The sequence below is a fragment of the Delphinapterus leucas genome, chromosome 17 (assembly GCF_059928025.1).
Source record: "Delphinapterus leucas isolate spDelLeu-1000000601 "Yukka" chromosome 17, BTC_Dleu_Yukka2, whole genome shotgun sequence".
NCBI classification, from domain to species: domain Eukaryota; kingdom Metazoa; phylum Chordata; class Mammalia; order Artiodactyla; family Monodontidae; genus Delphinapterus; species Delphinapterus leucas.
In genome coordinates, this window is record NC_143145.1 from 84,365,269 (window position 1) to 84,380,414 (window position 15,146).

At 42.4% G+C, this 15,146-nt stretch overlaps 1 protein-coding gene across 1 annotated transcript in view; it reads right to left on the bottom strand.

Moving 5' to 3' along the window:
- Positions 1 to 15,146, bottom strand: part of SNTG1 (syntrophin gamma 1) — a 460,796-nt gene that overhangs the window by 43,063 nt on the left and 402,587 nt on the right. Inside the window, exons 15-16 of the mRNA XM_089899181.1 lie at positions 13,661 to 13,777; positions 12,363 to 12,434 (exon numbers count right to left, since the gene is read on the bottom strand). Of these exons, the coding sequence (XP_089755307.1) occupies positions 12,363 to 12,434; positions 13,661 to 13,777 (189 nt within the window). The remainder of the gene's footprint in view (positions 1 to 12,362; positions 12,435 to 13,660; positions 13,778 to 15,146) is intronic.

Sequence of the window (15,146 nt, forward strand, 5' to 3'; positions counted from 1 at the left end):
AAGTTTTAAGGCAGGAAGATGCGTGAGAAATGGTAAGACTAACGCGGGGAGGCGCGAGGGTGATGGCGTCGTGGAGACGGGTGGGATGCATCTGCTGAGGTGCCAGGTGTGACAGACAGACTGGAGGTCGGTGCCTGAGTTCTTGGACGTGAATGGCGGGTGAGTCAGGCCGCCGGCGAGGGGGTGTCTGGAGCGGGGTCACGTCCCCTGGGAGATGTGGGTCAGACGCCCACATGGAGCGTCCAGCTGGCAATAAAGACATGAGGTGGGATGCAGGGCAGAGCTCTGAATAGGTTCATAATTATTAGTGTACAAATGGCATTGAAAGCAATGCGATTGGCAATTGATTGGGAAGAAAGTGAGGTTCCATGAAGGACCGTTAGCTGTACTGGATCCTTCTGAGTCACTTTGGGTCCTCGCCCATTTTTCTACCTAGTAGTACAACCATCAAAACATATTTCAAGGGCTTCCCTGGCGGCGCAGTGGTTGAGAGTCCGCCTGCCTATGCAGGGGACACGGGTTCGTGCCCCGGTCCGGGAAGATCCCACATGCCGCGGAGCGGCTGGGCCCGTGAGCCATGGCCGCTGAGCCTGCGCGTCCGGAGCCTGTGCTCCGCAACGGGAGAGGCCACGACAGTGAGAGGCCCGCGTACCGCAAAAAAAAGAAAAACAAAAAAACCCAACATATTTCAAGAATAAGTTTCCTTTCATGCATACAAAAATAAGAGTATTGTCACTTTTACACATTTCTGTTGAATAGAAAATAGGTTATGTGGTATACATAAGTATATATAACAATGAATAATTTAAAACTATATAAAATGCTGCATACATACACACATATATACACTAATGAAATATGCTTTAATATACATAACATTGTTGGAAAATAGACATTATAAAAATAATGGAGCACGGTACAACTCAGAGCCATCACTTATAGCTGGAATGAAAATACCCTTCTCTCCTTTTGTATGTAATTCTCTTCCATGACTGACTTTTAAAAACCTATATGCTTTATAATGTTCATTGACTCACTTTATATTCCTACACAAATAAAATACAATCACAGGACGTTTATAACTCTGATTTTACATAAATACAAAGCATACAGGTAATCTTCTGTCCAAAATAAGTTTAATTTCTGCAATCAAATTTGATGAAATCTTAGTTTACGTGTTACAAGTGATCTATTATACAGCATGTATTGTATTAGCTCCCAAATTATCAGATCAATAATAAATACATTCTGTGTCAATTTCTCTTTTGTTTAGATGGCTAGCTATGACTTCTGTGTATTTGAAAGCACTTCCCCAGAAAAACAGCAGTATAGGGGAGAAGATAAACCAAACAGAATGACGCTTAAATATGTGTTGAATTTTATCATACTGTGTGTGCATGTCCTGTCCTTAGGGTCCTTCGGACGGAAACCCAGTGCAGATGGGAGGTCTCTCCACTGCAGGGCATCTACTGTCAGGGGGACCGAGCCGGGCGGAGCTGTGAGCACGCGCCTTCAGTCTCCCTGCTGTGTTGCAGCCTTTGCTTTCGTGTGACCAGGGCCCGGGGTGCTGCCCGCGAGGACCAGAGGTCAAATGGGAGGCTGATGAACAAAAGGAGACAGGCCCGAGAGGCGGGCTGGGGGGCGTGGGCGGAAGTGGTGGACAGAGCGACTGCCGTCCTCTGCCCGTGTCCCCCTCTGCCTGCTCTCCCTCACCTTCCAGTGTGCGTGGGCCTCAAGCCTCGCCCAGCAGAGAGGGGCTGGCTCTGGAGCCTCATAAGGGCAACACCTCACAGTCCGGTGAGGAAACTGAGTCTCTTTGCAGTGCTTGGAACAATCACGTAATTTTACACCGTGTGTTCACCAACCTTCGTTCACCAGCTTTTTGTCCCCAAGTCAAGAAGCCCAAGCCCATTAAGATCTGGTTATACCAGGATCTCTGACATGATGTGCAAATTCTACGTGAGCACATCAGGAGAAGACTGTTGGGTTCATAGTGCTTGAATCGGTAGATTAAGCAAGTCTTTTTTTTTTTTTAATTTATTTTATTTATTTATCTATTTTTGGCTGCGTTGGGTCTTCGTTGCTGTGCGCGGGCTTTCTCTACTTGCGGCGAGCGGGGGCTACTCTTCATTGCGGTGTGCGGGCTTCTCAGTGCGGTGGCTTCTCTTGTTGCAGAGCACGGGCTCTAGGCACGTGGGCTTCAGTAGTTGTGGCTTGTGGGCTCTAGAGCGCAGGCTCAGTAGTTGTGGCGCACGGGCTTAGTGGCTCGGCGGCGTGTGGGATCTTCCTGGACCAGGGCTCGAACCCGTGTCCCCTGCATTGGCAGGCAGATTCTTAACCACTGCGCCACCAGGGAAGCCCCAGAATAAGCAAGTCTTTAAGATGAAATTGCCTGTTACACAAGCACCCCTTCTGCAGAAGCAGCATGCACGCCTGCCCCCTCCTCCCTCTGGCGCACAGCTAAGCAGGTGGATGGGTGAGTTGTAGGAATTTCAATGATGGAGATGATTATATGCTCAGAGAAAGTCCCCTAATGGAGGGCAGTGGAGAAAGAGAAGCACCAGGGATCAACCAGCCCGGCTTGCGTTCCCACCTCTGCTGCTGGCTGTGCAACAAGAGGTCCTGGGAATGACTCCTCAGAGGCTCCCACCGCTGGGATGGAGGCGTCCGTGCGTGGCTTCCACTTGGGACATGGTACCAGAAAGATCTGCCATTGAATGATAGCCTTGTCTCTGGTCTCTGGGTCCTGAGTTCTCTTTCTGTGATGTGTATGGTTATCACAGAGCTGATACCACACCAGGGAAAGGTGACCTTGAAGAGTCACAGTGATCTCATCCCAGAGACGTGAGTCCAGTCACTTCATTTCCAGCACTTGCTCAAAAGACTGTCTTCTGATTCCAGGGACGGAAGGGACACATCATTCAATACTTATTTGGACTAAGGAAAAACACATCTAGCCCTTTACATTTGCCAGAAGGTCATATCATTCACGAAATGGGATAAAAGTAGAGGAACCACCTTGGAGGACATGACCGATGCCACTTTAGGGTGACACACATTTCAAGAGCAATTCAGAGACAGAAATCCCTAACATTTATCCAGCGCTTATGAAGTACCCTTTCTTAGCTTACTTCTTCAAACCAACAACCCCGAAGGTAGCTATAATTATAATCCCTGACATAATGGTGAGAATTCTGAAATAAAGATAGCTAAGTAATTTATCAGAGATTTCTTGCTGGGAATTATTGGGACTAGAAGTCAAGCCCAGGCAACCTGCTGCTGATTCTTGCTGTACACACGCCTGCTCCTTCCCTCAACCAGCTAACCTGGTAATCACGTTAGTATGGTGTTTAGAAACTGAACAGAAACATGCGGTACGTGACGGATGGCTGAAGTACAAACACACTGTAGGGAAACAAAGGTGAAAGTAGTAAAATTATCTAATGGGATAAGAGTAACCATAAATCTATTGCTAAGAATTGTCTTAGTTCCTATTAAGTACATTTGCTCTTCCAAACGAACAATGATACAGGAAGAGAATAACTACAGTAACTCTAAAGCAAAACTGAACTTTATTCCATGTTTTGATAAAACAAAAATATATCAAAAGGCTAGCTATTACTTCCAAAACATCATAACGAATATTTCCAAATCACAAAACTACACACACACACACACACCTCTGTAACTATAGCTACGTATATCCTCGGAAAAGAAAACATCTCACAGGAGTGCATTATTTTCCTCTCAATGATATTTTGTTGGCCACGACAAATTGAAACTCGATGAAGAATTTTCTCAATAAATAGTTTTTTTTAAATTAGGAACACAGTTGATTTTGACAAGATCCAACTGATTGATAGATGTAATCCCAAATGTAAAATTTAACTGTTCTAATTTTGTTATTTAGAAAAATATGTTAATTGAAAATATTTTGGATATTTCAGAGCCAGAGAGACTCTTTTCCTTACAGATGACATATAACAATTTTAAAGCTGCCAAACGGAAAGCGGAAGAAACAAATAATGAAACCTAATCACATAAGTTAAATTTAATCAATCAGGTTCGTGCATGTATTAAACAACGAGAAAACCTAACCCGCTCCAAAGTCCATCTCTAACAGTGTGTCTTGACACACTCAGTGCAACCATGACAGGCTGGCAGGACAGAGCAGCAAGGTTCCAGAAAGTGGGATCCTTATGTGCAACTTCTACACAGCACTCGAGTAGATGTCACCTAGAGTTCCTCTAATCTTCACTTTTTGGGATGGTGAGCAATGGGCCTGATCTATTCAACTCTTTAAAATATGCAAAGGATGAGTAAGACGAGGTGGGCAGTGCACAGTGTGTGCTGCTGAGCTTCTGTAAGAAACACTATCAACCACAGAAACTGACGGCATTCTAAAGAAACAACTAGCAAAATAACAAGAACAATATTTTTCTTGATAAAGTAATGTGTAACAGTAAAAGTATAGTTATTATTAATAAAAACGAAGTGATGTGATTGAAAACTGGTACTGCAAACTCTCTATGCCACTGCATCATTAAAAAAAAAAAGGGACTTCACTGGTGGCATGGTCGTTAAGAATCTGCCTGCCAATGCCAGGGACATGGGTTTGAGCCCTGGTCCGGGAAGATCCCACATGCCGCGGAGCAACTAAGCCCGTGTGCCACAACTACCGAGCCTGCAAGCCACAACTACTGAGCCTGCTCGCCACAACTACTGAAGCCTGTGAGCCTAGAGCCCATGCTCTGCAACGAGAGGCCACTGCAATGAGAAGCCCGCGCACTGCAACAAAGACCCAATGCAGCCAAAAAGTAAAATAAAATAAATAAATAAATAAATAATTAAGGTATTCTAGACCAGTTTGAAGATTTCAACACTTTTCTTCAAGGGTCTGACATCTGGTTTCCTTCAGTTTTTTAAAAATTGTATTTATTTTTTTATACAGCAGGCTCTTATTAGTCATCCACTTTATACACATCAGTGTACACATGTCAATCCCAGTCTCCCAGTTCATTCCACCACCACCCCCCAACCACTTTCCCCCCTTGGTGTCCATACGTTTGTTCTCTACATCTGTGTCTCTATTTCTGCCCTGCAAACCAGTTCATCTGTACCATTTTTCTAGGTTCCACATATATGAGTTAATATATGATATGTGTTTTTCTCTTTCTGACTTACTTCACTCTGTATCACAGTCTCTAGGTCCATCCACGTCTCTACAAATGACCTAATTTCGTTCCTTTTTATGGCTGAGTAATATTCCATTGATACGTGTACCATATCTTCTGTATTAAAACTGTATTTTCACTTTTAAAAACAGTAACATAAGCTTTTGGAAGGTCAAACAGTTTTAAGATTTCATACAATTGGAAATTTGCAAGGCAGAAACTTTCTGTAAACAGAAATCCAAAAGTATTAAGCCTGAAAAGATTATGGAAAATCTTAAAATAGACCTGAAGGAAGGAATTTAAACTGAGAAGAGGATTACAAGTAATCCTCTTCTTAAGGGATGAATCCTTGAGATTGGCACCAAATTGATTTGGGCAACAAAACTAATTTTCTAGGTTTCTCCTACACAAAGTCTATGTTCTACTAACTGCCCACACAAAATTTTACTAACCAGACAATTCATATAGAGATAAGTTGTCACTTATTTTAAATGCTTCAAAAATATTCAATTTATTCATATTTTATGTGTTATATAACTTTTTATTTAGAATATTCTAGGAAGGTTTTCCTAACATAGTTATACTGTCATATTTTATTAAAATTAGTGGAGTATATTAAAATATTAAGTTTTATTATTATTTTTTTTTGCGGTACGTGGGCCTCTCACCGCTGTGGCCTCTCCTGTTGTGGAGCACAGGCTCCGGACACGCAGGCTCAGCGGCCATGGCTCACGGGGCCAGCCGCTTCGCGGCATGTGGGATCTTCCCGGACCGGGGCACGAACCCACGTCCCCTGCATCGGCAGGCGGACTCTCAACCACTGCGCCACCAGCGAAGCCTAAAATATAGAGATTTTAAAAAGCATTGCTCCCCAGTGCTTATTTTCAGAATGATAGTCAGGCTGTGCTTCTAACTCAGAATGAAGGGGAAGGAAATTCTGCAACATGAAGTTGTAATAATCCATAAATATCTTGCTCTTAGACCCACTTACATGTGTAAGGAACACCCCCTATACAATTAGATATCGAGAAAGACGGAGAGAGGATTTTGGTTTATTTGGAAAGCAAGATTAAATATCTTTTGTGCATTAAGTCCTTCATGAGAAGAAGCTACTGAATCCTTTTATTAACACATCCTTTTCCTAAGAGATATTTGTTTGTTTGAAAAAAGGACCTTGAATTGCTTTGGAAGCTTCATGAAAACACTGTAAGGCTGTACTTTTTATAACTAAAAGGACAAACATTTGAGGAATCATCAGATCAGTCACAGAAATCATGTACAATTATTTAAAACATTTGACACATCAGTGTTTTGTTCACACCTGACATAGAAAATGTAATGCAAATGGTATAACTTAAGGAAAAAATAATAATGTAAGAACGATATGGATGTGTGTGTCACTATATAAGGACAAAGGGAAATGGTGAGAACTTCCAGAATGAAAAGAAATGATGCCTTTGAGCTTTCAAGAGTATAAATAGGTCAATAAAACAAATCTTTAAAAATGAGATATAAGTAATTAGCACTCTGGGACTTGAAAGATGTTTCGGAAAAACAGAAATAAGTATTTATGTAACAGCTGTGCATTTGTGGAGCCCTAACAGAAGAGTGGGTACGTGCTAGCATATTAATAAATCCAAGAACATGTTATTAAGATAACAAAAATAAAAGATAAAATCACATTTTTATCAATGATGATCATTGTCTTTCATTAAGAAAGGAAGCAGGCTGTGAACAGGGGGCTGGGTGTTCCGGACAAAGTCACTTTTCCTTTGATCTGCCGCTGGGGCTCCAACAGCCCGAGCTCAGTCAGGGGAGCCTAGGTCCTCACCGAGAGCAGCAAGGCTCCTTGAGTTTGCAGTCGGTGAAGAGACTAAAAGAATCAGGGACATTTAGTTCTATTATTGGAGGAAACAAATTAAAACATATTTTAAGAAGCTTGGATTTTAGGAAGTGATTACACATTTTAAAGCAATACATTAAAAAACCAAGAACTGGAATCATTTAAAAATGAGGTATAAAATGTAAAACAATCAATAAACCTTCTAAGAAAAACTGTTATTTAAAAAAAGAAAAGGGCTACAAATATGTTCGGAAAATGCAGAGACACATCTTTTTTACTAAGATGGTCTCCCTTTCAGAACCTGAAAGACAAGTGTTTCTGCAAACATCAGCACACGAGTCAATCACTTTGGACGACGTCGGTCTCCACTCCCTGCTCCCCGTGTGTCTCCTCGTGTGATGGTTGACGGGACAATTACTATTGTAATTGCTTCCACATCATTCGGGTAGGGCCTGTCCTTCCCTCACCAGGAAGAATCTGACCACTGGACTTGAACTCCTAAGTCCAGCTGTAGGATGAGATCCAGGTCACAGGGACACGGGGGTGTCCTCCGGGGGCAGGTGACACTGGCCCAGTGACTCGTGGTTTTTCCTCATTCTAAATGTTCACTTTTGTGACTAATTTTATATTCCTACTTCTGCAATCTTTTTATTAGTGAGGCCCCCAAATTGCCTAAGTGACAGGTTCCCTGACATCTGGACACCCCTGGGGATTGACACCCATACCCGAGGGCCTTTATGGTGAAGTGTGTCCAGTGTGGCCTGAGTGTGGCCTCAGTTCGTTGTCTAGGCCACTGGCTTTGCCACTTTCTAGAAAATATCTGCTGACCGGCCCTCCTTCTTCCTGGTTCTGCAAAAAACAACAGAATTCTAGTTTTTGGTTTTTTCCATTTTTCTCTTATCTCCGTACTGTTTGGGTTGCCCTCCGATTGTCCAGTCCTAAGTCTGAGACATGTCACATCTGGACACGTCACTAGTCAGATGTGCACACTGTTGAACGCTCAGAGCGCAGGGCCGCGGTCAGGGAGCACGTGTGCATCGGGGGCGTCAGGGTGGAAACGCCGGGGTGCCCGGGGCGCAGAGGGGATGAGATCTACTGCCGGGGAGCGGTCTGCCTTAGGTAAGAGCGGGGACGGGCCGTCAGGACAGGCCTGCCGGGGGCCGCAGTAACCCCGCTGGCTGAGGACTTCGTAAGGAGGCGGTAGGGTCACCCCCGGGGAGCGCGAAGTGTGTGCTGACGTTGCGAGAAAGGAAGGCGCTTTAACCTCCGTCCTGCTGGATTAGGCCAGAGGACGGACCACGGAAACACTCCAGCGCGAGTGTGAGGCAGATTTAAAGGCGTGGTGTCTTTCTCCAGCTCCGTCCGGCTGCACCGCTCGGTTACGGTCAGAGCTGGGGCTGTCGCTCTGCAGTAAGTCACACGGGCAAGAGCAGTGGGCGGGGACTGCCTCCGCAGCACGTGGCTGACCCGGTGGGGACGGCGACCGGAGCGTCTCCTTTGTGACGTCTTCCGCCGCCCGCCCCTCCCGCCCCCCGGCCCCGCCCGCGCCCTTCCGGGCACTGGCCCTCTCCGGCCCGGATCTCCACCGTAGCCCTGGGACCGCCTCCTCTGCGGAGCCCGGCCCATCTCACGGTTGAGAGCGGGAGGCCGGCTCTGCTGCGGCTCGCCCTCGCCCTCCTGCCGGGCCTCTTCTTGGTCCTTCAGATAAGGTTCACAGTCCTGATTCTCGTCTTCGCACCCGAACACCAGCGCAGACCTCCGACCCAAGCACATCACCGCGGTGCTGAGCATCTTTAGCTGTGGCGAAGGACACACACTCCTCGCACACCTGGGCGCGCTCACACATGCCCTCCTGAGCCCGGGATGCCCCCTCCCCGCCAGCTCACCGGACTCCTAACCCTATAACCGCAACGCGTCCTCCTCAGCCGAGTCCTTTAATGAGCGTCTACATTTCAGTCTGTTTAAGGCCTCCCTCCAAAGGACCTAAATCCCCTCATCAGCTGGGCTTTCTGTGAGCTCCGGCCCTCTACAGTTGTGCTGAATCCCTGGTACCCAGTGGGGCGATCGGCACATGAATGATACTCAACGAATATTTGATAAGTGAATTCATAAATAAAAATGCATTCACAAACCAGTGAACGAACTGCTAATCTTCACAACAACCTGTGCTTTCTTCGCCCCACTGAACAGATGAAGAGGTCGACAAGTCCACAGAGCCTGACACATTGGCAAAGGGCAACACATGGAAGTGAGAGTCGCCATTTACTGCCACGTCCCTTATTCTGAACCCTTACTCTCCCCCTTGGTGCCGGGCTGGCTTTCTCATTGGCGTTTCTTTCCTATTTATCAATGCTTATACCGAGAGAGAAAGAAGCCAGAGTACAAGTTGATGGGCACAGATTTTTGAGACAGCCTGCAAGATTCACATCTGTAGGTCTGAACTTCACCAGCTGTGTGTGAGTTATTTATTTAAACATTCCTTGCCTCGTTTCCATATCTGTAAAATGGGAATAATAGGAACTGCCTCACAGTGGTGTAGTAAAGATTAAATATATTATTCTATAAGCACTTAGAACAATACCTGGCACTGCACATGAACTATATATTCTGGGTAACTATTACTGCTTCATTTTTGTTGTTACGGGTGTAGCTTTGGGTCAGAAGAGAGTGGGTTTTCCTGACTAGTGGTCCGAGGCCAGATGTTCCGTGGTCCAGATCAATGAAATGTGCCTTATGTGAGGGACCCCTTTCTGGAGAGAGAAGCCTGCCCCTCGCCCAGCTGCACAGGACTGTTAAGTGGTGGGACGGGTGACTGAGTTACACAAGGGACCCCTTCAACTCGCTCCCCAGACCCAACCATCGGAGTCTGGGCTCCTTGGGAAGCCAGCCCTCCTCCAGCACTGATCTGCCTGCAGGAAAAGAATCCATTTCACACTGAGCCTTACGTCCATGCCTCTGTTCTTGTGCTACGTGAAGTTTCCCTTTGTGAAAGACAATCCTCAACCGGTAACGCTGTATGTCAAGTGTAAATCCAGGAAGCATGGAACGTGCCCGCTGCCCTCACGAAGAGAGCTTTCCTATATACATACAAGTGTATATTAATCAGTATCTGAAAATATTATCTCCAGGCCTCATAACCTAGGTAAAAATTTTCCCAAAGCAACTAATAGGCTTATAGCAAATTTTGTGTGGGAAGACCAATGAGACGGGCTGTTTGATTTTACTCTGGGCAGAGTGATAATACGTGGGCACTTCCGGATATTTACGATAGCAGTATAAATTATTATGGCTCTTCTAGAGACAATTTAGATATGTAAACCTAGCCTCTTGACCATATCAGGATATTTCCACCCAGGATGTCCAAAATTCAGAATTTAGATTAAAGGAAATACTTCGGAAGTTAACAAAAGTTTGTGGGCAAAGATCAATTCTTTGCTGGGTTTTTTTTTTTTTTTTTGGCCTCTTTAACCAAACGTGTGTCACCCTAAGAAAAATGTAAGCTCAATGAAAGCAGGGCTTTTTCTGCGTTTGTCTCCAGTATTTAGTGCTTAGCCGATAACCTGGTAAGTAGCAACACTCAACAATTATCTGTTAAATAAATCAAAGAATGACAGTTGTGATATGTGTGATAGAACAAATGCGGAGGTATCTAAATGGCAAAACTCAGGTACTGGCCAAAAAGTATGGCCAAATGATCAGATAGATAAAATAAAACAATAAGTCATATTTTTTTGAAGAATATTAACTGACATAAAAATCTCAAGTCATATTATATGAAAAAGCAGATTCAAACCAAATTCTAACTTTGCACAAATAATTTTTAAAAAGAGAAATAAAATAATGAGTGTTTATATGGAGCCGGGCATAATTCTTAGTCTCTCCTTTAAACTTGTCCTTATAGACTGCATTATTTTTGAAAGTTCAAAATAAAGACCAGGTAGCTACTTGGAAATAATTTAAGACTAAACAACAATATAGAAATGCAGGCTGGATTACTATTATGCAAAAGTTAATGTATGGATAGGGTGTGGACAAATAAACTGTTAGGGTAGTTAATTTCTGGGTTTCTTTATCTTTTCTTTCTCTCCCTCCCTTCTTTCCTTCCTTCCTTCCCTCCTTCCTTCCTTTATTCCTTTATCTCTTTCATTCTTTCTTTTTAATTTCACTAGTTCTTTTTTTGGTAAAAAAATAAAATTCCATTAGAAAGCTATCTCATTAGCTATTTTGGTAGTTACTTTGGAGCTGGGTACGATCTCCTTTTCTTCAGATGCTGGCACATCTTTTAGGAGTTGCCAGAACTGCTTTGCTGACAATAAACTCAAGGGTATTAGAGTTTTTCCACCACCGATAGTCCCACGATAGAACCAAAACCATCCACAGCGAGGTGCAAGCAATGACCTGTTTTTATTTAGCTCTTGTGCTCTTGTGAATGTCAGCTTTAATCTAGGATTCTTCTGGACGGAAGAAAAAATTATGAACACTTTGGAGGTAATCATATTTTCTTTGTCTCCCTGCCTTCAGACACTTTTGATTCTATTCATTATGTTGTAAATGTTCCAGCATTTTCTACTCCGCTGATTCTTTAACTGGAAGAGAAGTAACTGACGTAAAACACAAGGAACTTAGTTCTCCTTGGTTACACAAACAAGGTCAACCTTAACTCGGATTTAATATCAATCTGTAGTACTTCCAACCCTACAGACCCCAGATTGGAAAGGGACGAGATTATTATTTAGGTTTTGTAAATCATTCCCATTTTGATTCTTAAAAATGGCCACAAAAACTTTGGAATTTTACAGAATTCTCAATGACTTTCCATTGCAACAATCCCGTGTACAGCACAGAAATTTAATTGATTTATGACAATTATGTATTCGTTTCCACACCCAGAGAGACAACCTAACCATGGGATTTAAACATATTTTAAACATACCTTTCTTTGCATATACCTTTATATTTTCTGTATTTTCTAATTCCAAGTCTTATCCAAATCTTTCTCTCCTGTACTTTACATAGCAAATAGGACTATGGTAATAATTGTGGTTTAAACTCAGACTATTTCCAGTTGACTTTCTACTTCATCCTCAAAGGACCCCTGACAAGCTTCCTCCTGTTTCCACTGCCCCCCCCCACATGGAGGAACCTCGGAATCTGCTTCAGAATTATCGAAGCCGAGCATTTCTCTTCACTCTACTTTTTCTCATATGTGTTTTTCTTTTCTTTGTCTTTACCTTGTATTTTCCTTCATATCCATGCATCACTTGTTTTCATGAACTACCTATTAGCCCAGAACCCCTCCTGGCCGAGGAAAAGCCATTATGATCATCAGTGCTCGCTGGTCCTACCTTGAGAACCTTGCACATAATCTCATAAACTGAAAACGTTTTCTCTGCTCGGGTCCAGTCCCACGTGGTCACCTTGAAAAGATGAGAAACTAATACATCATTTGTTTTAGAAAGAGGGCCCCTGCTTTTCTCTTTATTATACACTATGGTGGACACATGGAGCTTCACACGTGCTCTAGGCCATCTCTAAGTTGTGAGGTTCTCCTCCTAGACGTCCTTGACCTTCAACAATGTTTCTGTTTCCTTTCTCCTAAGTTTCACACAATTTCCCTCCCTCTTTCAGCAGACGTTTTATATTATAAGCAACAATTTACCTTTGCTCAGTGTCTTGATGTGTTTTAAGTAGTGTGTGCATTCTCTCTACATAAATACTAAGTGTTGTTTTTTGGGGGTGGGATTCACTTTTTTATATGGGGAATATAGCCAATATTTTGGGTAACTGTAAATGGAAAATACTAAGTGTTCATATTTCACACATGTCATAGTTTTTTCTCCATTTACCACCTGTTACATGCAAAGAACACTAGATACCAGATCCACGCTGGCTTTGATCTTTAAGAAAGATATAGTTTACATCAGGGAGTCACACCGTGTTCTGAACGTCGTGAAACACCAGACACCACAGTGAAGCTGTTTCACTTGTTTGTGTCTGAAACAGGTATTAGTCTGTCCAGTCATAAGAAATTATTCAGAGTAGGAATAATGTAAAAGGTATAAATATTTATGTTTTTCTCCCCTGTCTTCCGGGTGATTTGAACTTTGTGTAGACACAGGTATTCGAAATTACAGCAAGTCTAACCTGATCCCGCCAAGACCCTATGTAGTATTAGACCTGCAAGTGAGTGGTCTGGCTTTAATATTTATAGTCAATAAATATTCATTGAGAATCTACTGTTGTGTAAAGTACATGTTTCCAAAAGCAAGGCCTTAGGTGCAGTAGATCGCCATACATATTTAACACGAAGCCTGATGACGAGATATGGGATGTAACAGATTATCACAAACACCATTGATTTGACTTAGACAGACCTGTGCCATATAGATAAACATATTCAGCCTGTCATAAATGTCGACACAGAAATGCCTTCTAGGTTTTTCAAGGATTATAAAGCCAATGTTTAATGCCAGAACTTATATCTTTAGCAAGAAATTCTCAGAAGCATTTGGACTGTTTTCTATCTTTTTCTGTATCTTATTTTCGAAATATATTGGTAATATATCATTTGTTATTGTTAAGCTGATGTCACTCTGTTGTGATAATATGGGAAAAATAAGGAATGTTGAACAGAAACACTTACTGGAGGTGCCAGAAACTTATAAAGACACGATCCCCTCAGGGCTAGGAACGCCGGCGAGTACGCGCTGTCCTGCAGGGGACCTTGTTCCCGTGTTTCACACCAGCCCATGTAGACAATCTGCAAGGAAACGGAACATGACTACTGGTCAAAAAAGCCTCATTTCAGGTGGCTTATGTGTATTTTTTGTATCTTTTGTGGTATTTTAATTTTCTCATAAAATTATCAGTTTAATTGATGCAAAAAGTATATTAACCAGATTTACCTTCAATAAATGAGTGTGAACCACTCATAAGATTTTATGTTTCCATCAATGTTTATCAAGAAACAAATGTTACCTTCACGGAACCAACAATTACGTTGATAATTGATTTCTCAAGAGAAAGAATGAAAGCCAGAATATCATGGAACATAAACTTCAATGTATAAAATGAGAACCACCACCAGCCTAGAATTTCATATGCAGCAAAATTATTATTTTTTTCATGAATTAATAGGGCTAACCCAAATTTAGGATAATGTTATGTATCTATATTTATACTGATGGATTAAGTGTGAAAGTCACAGCAACTGGGCACTGCTTTGTTTCAACTGACAAATATATTCAGAGGAGAGAAATATTTTGACTTATAGTATACCACTAGTCTAACTTTGTGTTTGCTTTCCATGGGGAAAAAAAACCAACAAAACACCTTCCTATTTACACGAAAGTCGTCCTCAACCTGAGAAATATTACAGGGAGGTTAATGCAGTTAAATGTTGTGTTACCATTAGCTCAGAATCACATATAAAATTATTCGGAAGCAGATTGTACATATCTATTGTGCTGTTTGTTGTCTCAGCAACAATTAGGTTGAGATTCTTTTGCTTTAGAAAGTGTGAATGTCTTATTTTACGGTGACAATTAATATATTACATTCGGCCCTGAGTATTTAAGCGTTCCGCACTGACGGATTCAACCAACTGCAGATTGTAAACACAGTACACAATCCGCGGTCGTTTGAATTTGCAAATTGGAACCTGCGGATATGGGAGAGGGGTTTGTGGCACTTGAGCATCTGCAGGTTTTGGTTTTGGAAACAGTCCTCTGCAGGTACCAAGGGACAGCTGTATAATCTGGATAATAAACATAGCAGTTAGACAGGAAGAAGGAAAAATGTTAAATAAACATGTTGTACTGGTCCCTGTTTGCAACATAAAGACAGCTTTGTGGGTATTAATGACTATTAACACTAGACCCAGTAGACATGGTCTATCTTGCTATCATATTGTAGAGAAACAGTTGCTTTTTTTCTTTTTCCTTCAAAAGCAGATTTAATCCTCAAAGAAACACAATACTGAGCAGATTATTCAAAACATTTGCTAAGATCTTTTATGACAAATATATGGAACACACTAGGTAATGAAATGGAAAAAAACATAGAAATGCTATTTTTAAACTTTGGAAACATTTTACCTGCTTTAAAATGTGATTCAAAGTTTTTCCTTG